General features: G+C 31.3%; 1 protein-coding gene across 1 annotated transcript; it reads right to left on the reverse strand.

Moving 5' to 3' along the window:
• Nucleotides 1-8: 8 nt before the first annotated feature.
• On the reverse strand, nucleotides 9-6072 carry LOC112462231 (probable ATP-dependent RNA helicase spindle-E; the record flags this gene model as incomplete). Its single annotated transcript, XM_025027889.1, has 11 exons — nucleotides 5944-6072; nucleotides 5205-5445; nucleotides 4673-5130; nucleotides 4236-4590; nucleotides 3892-4058; nucleotides 2853-3495; nucleotides 2391-2731; nucleotides 1989-2201; nucleotides 998-1675; nucleotides 462-914; nucleotides 9-250 (listed from the first exon to the last, which is right to left on the reverse strand). Coding segments are annotated over exons 1-11 (3893 nt in total), but the record flags the coding sequence as incomplete, so codon positions are not given.
• Nucleotides 6073-6877: the final 805 nt, after the last annotated feature.

Below are 6877 nucleotides of genomic sequence, written 5' to 3' on the forward strand. Positions count from 1 at the left end.
CGTTATGCAATGGATATACGTCGTATTTTGTTTCAGAATTTTGAATTGATGGCAAAATATGTAATTTGTTATAGTAATTCCACTTATTCCTGTGAGGATCAAGTTCGTCATTTTTTGAATCTCGTAATTGTCTGTGTTTGTCTCTCACATTCAGCAAAATGTTCTTCAATTCATTTTGACACATTACAATATTTTCTTCGGTAGAATTGCTTTCCATCCCGATATTCATCCAGTAACGCAATTTATTTATCTAGAAAAATTAATGATCAATGCTATTATTTATAAAGCTGAGAAGAGTAAAAAATGAAACAATAATAATTGAAAAATATTAAAACTATATAACGCATTTGTAAATTTAATAAAGATTAATGGGAAGCAAAAAACGAGCAATCTTATGTAATATACAATTCCGCGACAAGTATTGCGAAATTATCAATTTATTATTTATAAAAATGACATACCTCCGTCACATCATCCATCGTGATATCTACGTCAAATGTAATTTCCATATCGTGATTGGGAAATGTAGCTTGGTTGCTGCCAACACCTATCGGGCCCAAACCGCATAAAGCTCCGGTATAATAAGTTTTGCGAGAATTGCATCTCAATTCCACACACGGTGCAAAAATTAATGCGAGCAATGCCGCAAGTCCAGGAATATTCGGCAGAAGAGTCGTATTTGTCAACGTTACACAATCTTGATTAGTTTTATTAACGTTCCGAGCGATCAAAAGACGTCTCGATTGATTGAGATCGTTATCTAAAAGGACAGCATTGACGGAATTCTTTTCCACATTTGTCTTTCGCGATTTTTCACCCAACGTCAACTGGATCAACTCCATTTCTAAAGGAGAATATGGACCTTGGAGTTTTACGCTAGAATTGCAATCCTCTTCTCTAGGTGGTTCGGGATACTATAAAAGTATAAACGTAATTGATTTTTCAACAAATGGTTATCATCATAAACATTCATATAAATTCCAATTACTCTACGTACTTTTAACAAACTATATTTGTCATATTGTTGTTCTTCGTAAAATTTTTTTTGCTCTGTCGACATATTGTTAATCAGATATGAATCTATTCTTAATTCATGATTACACTTTGAAAAATAGGTTTCTTCCCTCTCTACAGCATATCCTTCTTCAATCAAACCCTGATTAACATTAAATCTTTCTCCTTTCTTATTAACCACAATCAATTTCAGGTTGACAACGCTGTCAACAACCGAATAAATTTCTCCAAATATTTTTTCGTTTTCCTTGATTTGTGTCGCAAAATAATTTCTCGATCTTTTCGACCATTGGTGAACATTATATTGTTTAAAAGGTCGCACAAAAGCCAAATTGCACGAAAATGCCAAAGGAGGAATATTTAAGATTGTAGAATCATTAATTTCTCTTAGTTCACTTAATTCTACTCTAGAAAAACGACCGTGATCAATCAAGAAAACGTCGACCATTTTTTCATCTTCTGAGACGAAATTTGTAATTCTGGCACGATGCCAAGTGAAAAATTTACCCATTTTTATAGGGGCAGCGATTACGTTTGACAATTGTGGATTTGAGAGGAATTTTTTCAAAGAATAATTGTTGAAATAATTTCTTATTTTTCGCAAATTGTTACGAGTGGCATCGTCGTCAAGGGTTGCCCAGAAATGTCCAGGACTAACAATCTAAAAATGTATATATCAATAAATATATATATATGTGTGTGTGTGTGTGTGTATTTATATGAACGTACAAAGAAATAAACGTTTAATTAATAGAGAAAAGATAAAAGTTTTATTATGCTAGTAATTGAATGAGCAATGCATCTATTACGTATTGTAGCAGACTGTAAGATACAACGTACACACACATTCAATGTATGTAAATTATTATCTAAATATTGTTCAATGACACAAATGAAAGATCCGTGCAAGAAATTTTTTTTAACTTTATATAAAATTTATTTTTTACTAATCGCGAAAGTAAAAGAAAACTTACAGTTTGTATAAATAAAGGTATCAATGTTACATCGAGTCCTGGCAATATTGGTCTGCGTTCAGAAACGTTGCTCTCAATCATCCTCATGTTTCTACGAAAGATTAAATTCCTTTCGAATATATGGGCATTGTAATGTTTTGCCCTCTCATTTGCTTCTTCTGCATTCAACAACTTTATTTCAATCGGGATATTGCAACGTTTCATCATGATAGCCTGATGAATAAATGTTTTTACATTAACATAATATTAAACTATTTTTGTTTTACGTAATCCGAATGTCTATGTTATACCGAGTTTGGCTTAATTGTATTTATTTGTGTTTACACATACACCAAGCGATAAATTTATTTAATATCATAGTTTTATGTTATTTATATGAAACAAATATATTAATATAATTACCTGATAAACATATTCTATTATATTTTGAAGACTATCGTCAATGGCCGTTTCTTTATCGCGAAATTGCACGTAAATATACGACGTGTTGAACAATATTGTTACTCGATTTTTTGGAATTTTCAGATATTTGGAAAAAATCTCTTGCAATTTTCCAGCGTATATATATCCCGGTTGTTTGAGTGGCCAACCTCTTAAATAAATCGTCTTCATTGGATCTTCATTATTTAAAGTTTTTGAAATATCCTTTTTATATGTTGGTTCGTCTTGCAAACGGTTGACAAAATAATGAGGATAGAAAGCTCCAGCAAGTATTATTCGAAGAACGAAATTACGATCTGCATCTGCAAGTAAACGAATCGAGTAAATAAATAAAATTGGAAAATAAAAAAAAGTATTAATGAAATAATTTAATATTTTACGGAAAAATTTTGAAAAATTTCAACATTGAATAATTCAACATACCTGGCCAATTGACTTTATCAACTCCCGCAATTTCTTCAATGCCCAATTCCGTCATTCTCATAGTGATTTCGTTCACCAGAGCATCCAATTCACGCAAGGCTTCTATCTCAAGTCCATTTTCCCGGCCCCATTGTTTCTCAGCCTCACGAGTGTTTATTCGATTATTACTCTTTTCGTCTTTCCACACTTTGTAAATATTTAAAGTGGCAATGCAGTCGCTGTTGGAATTTTCCGACCATTTTTTTTGCGTCGTATAAGAGGAAACGGTAGGATGGCATTGCTCCGTATAAAAAACATCTTTAACGGTCATGCTGGCCCCCAAAATAATAGCGTCTCGCAAAACCCCATAGACATGGCCCAACACAATCAATTTTACAATTCGAATGTCGAGCGAAAAATGTGCCATTATATTGCCAAGATTGGTTAACTTTCCATCAAACGGTCGATAACAAACATCGTCTACCAAAGCTCCAATCTCTTTTAAATTCAACATTATATCTGCCAAATTGTCAAAAGTAGGTGGATCGAGGAGATGCGAAATAAAGACGTGTGGCTTGTCGAAATCAAATAGTTTTGCGCGGAGAATGACATTGGCGAGTGGGGCACGGCACATTTCTGGCACATTGTGTTCTCGTAAATTATTCTGTAAATTTTACAAAAAGATAAAATTGATAAATATAACGTGAAAAAATGTAATAAATAATTAATAATATAAACTTAATGGATTATTATAATTTTATTTTCTTGTAACTGTATGATAGTTTTTTTTAAAGATTTACAAGTGATATTTATATATATATATGCGCGTGTAACAATATATACGGACTATATATTATGGACTATAACACGCGCATATCACTTGTAGATCTTTAAAAAAAGTATTATATAATTACAAAACGATAAAATAATAATAATCCATTAAATTTATATTACTTATTAAATATTAGATGCTGTTAAACGTAGTTTTAAATTCCAAATAAAAATTTTGTTTCATATATCACAATATTAGCATAATATAATTCTTATATAAACTACTTACATCATAAAATGCTTTTGGTACTAATCTGTACACTCTGCCATCCATTACACGACCCGTGCGACCAGCTCGTTGAGTACAATTTGTTTTACTCGCCCAACAAAGTTGCAAACTTTGATAATGAGTTGCAGGATTAAATGTCAGCAGTTTTACGAGACAAAAGTCTATCACTATAAATTATACGTATTTAATTAACCACTGTCTTTTTACTTATCATTAATTATTATTATAAAATAATATTTATTTAAAATTTTTTAAATATTTGAAATATTTCTTTGTGATTAAACTGTCGTTTTCTTTTCTCAAGAATTATGATGATATATAATTCATAAAAATTTTATATTTACCATATTTTACATCTGGCATCGTAATGCTGCTTTCGGCAATATTTGTAGAGAGTATAATGCGTCTGTAACCTTGCGGTGGTTTTCGAAATACGCAATCCTGTTTGTCAGCGTCAGAAATTAATGAATGTAAAATTGTTAGGTCCCATAATTTTTCACGGAAAACCGACAAGTAATTGTATAATTCCTCAATTTCGTAAATTCCTGGTAAAAATATGAGAACGGCATGTCTCTGAGGCGGCATTGAGTCTTCTTCGTTATCATTCTCATCAATGTCATCTAGACTATTGATAATAAATGAGCAAATCTCTCGCATTCTTTGAGTGACTTTTGGTTCCACGACGGATACTTTTGGTATCTATAAAATTCAAACACGTATACAAAATTATAAAATTACAAGTACCTACTCTCTAAATATTTTTCACACAATCTCTACTCACATTTCCCATATCGTTTATCTCGTCCAAGTAATACGTACGAATCTGAAAATTTCTTTTTTCGGATATCTCGATAACTGGCGCTGGACGTAACGTGTTTTCTACTTTTGTAGAAAAGTATCTCGCAAATTTCGTTACGTCGATTGTTGCCGACATGAGAATAATTTTAACTTGTTTGGAATTTGTTTGTAATAATCTTTTAATCACAAGTAAAAGAAAATCCAAATTTTGATCACGTTCGTGAATTTCGTCCAATATAATGTGCGTATAGTCCAACAAATGTTTTTGACGAATCAAATGTTGCAGGAGAATTTCGGTGGTGCAATAAGTTAAACGGGTTTCCGGTGAGACTTTTTGTTGCATACCCACTTTGTAGCCCACGAGGGTGCCAAGACGCCAACCTCTCTCATGACACACTCTTTTGGCAATGCTTATCGCGGCGATTCGTCTTGATTGCGTAACTATATCAATATTGTACGGTTTAGTATAATTTATATTATGTTACGTGTAATAATGAAATTGATTTAAAAAATACCTATAACGTTGCAATCAAGCCTCTTTGTAATATTTGCATCGAGAATAAATTGTGGAATCTGAGTGGTTTTTCCACAACCGGTTGGTCCTCGAATGACGATTACGGCATTTGTCTCGATTGTCGATAATATTTCATCCTTTATGGCCACAATAGATGAATCGTTGTTAGATTGTGGACCATAAGGATAACTGCATTCTCCATAGACTTTATCTTCTTCCATTTTTTTTCTATTATCCATAAACTGAAATAAATGTAAAAACATAATAGATTGTCCTTCTTATATTTGTAGAATAAATATCTGTCTCTAAAATGTACAAAAAAATTTGTATGATTAAATGATAATATCAGTATTTAATGATCGGCTTGATTGGCAATATATTAAAAATTATAACGACGTTTTGACTTCTATTTTGGGTCCTTGTCAAGTTTATGATGGATCAATGTGCGTTAAACAATATAAAATCAATCATCAGTGTCGTTCGTCAGGCGCTATACGTGACGGTCATGTCTCACAAAGTTTATGTCTGGTTTCCATCCGCCTTGTTAAAACGCAATGATGATTAATTTTATATTGTTTGACGCACATTGATCCATCATAAACTTGATAAGGACCCAAAATAGAGTTGGAAACGTCGTTTTAATTTTTAATAATATTGCCAGTCAAACCGATTATTAAATACTGATTTTATTTTATTATTGGCAAAATTTTATTTTATTCTTTAAATGATAATATTTGTACCTTTAAATATTCCTCAGCTTCTGCTTCTGTGTAATCCTTGACAAAAGTTTCTTCACAAACAGACTGTGTAGATGTAACGTCTCTCCAACTTGAAGATTCCATTGTTAAAATTGACTTTCAATCTTTCGTAATCTGCAACGTGCATAAAAAATTTTAAAATAATATTAAATTAGGCATTTGTAAATGTATATAATAAATTTCTTTTGCAAAATAAAAAAAAAACATTCAAAATTATATTAAAATCAATTTGTAATTTTATTTCGTTGTGCAAAAATTAAATTCGTTGGGTCTCGATAATTTTTATGTCCATGTGCATACGTGAATCTATGGCATTCGAGCCAAAATAAAATATCTAATTGTAATCACAAAATTTGAAACCAGTTAAAAAATACCAAATAAATGATGGTTAACGAAATGATTGGAAAATTATCAATCACAAAGTAGACAAAAGATTTTACAAATTTTTCCAAATTTATAAAAATGCTGAAAAATAGATTGCCGAAAGTCATGGAAAAAACGTATGCACATGAAAAATAAATTGCAAAGCCTATTTTTTTTTTCATTCGAAACTTGAAACCGTATTATTGTAAAACAAGACGTATTAATTTTTACGTGGTTCAATTTTTCTTTCTTTCTTTTCATATCGAAGAGAAAAAGAGATAAAGAAATGAACCATGCAAGCTCAGCGAGAAATGACCCATCAAATCGACGTCATGATTTTGACGTTGATTAAACGTCGATTCAATGGGTCTTTTCTCATTGGAAAGAAGTCGAGCCAAAAAAAAAAACCGCCATATGCACAACCATCTTGAGTTTGGACATTTCTGCAAACTAAACGTATCTTAACGATATAATATATCATTTCTCTATTTTCAAAGTTATTACACATCTTATTTTACAGAACGATACTCATTTAAATATTTTATGCCTGATT

Source organism: Temnothorax curvispinosus, unplaced genomic scaffold, assembly GCF_003070985.1.
Source record: "Temnothorax curvispinosus isolate PA1 unplaced genomic scaffold, ASM307098v1 QBEX01012084.1, whole genome shotgun sequence".
Taxonomy (NCBI): Eukaryota; Metazoa; Arthropoda; class Insecta; order Hymenoptera; family Formicidae; genus Temnothorax; species Temnothorax curvispinosus.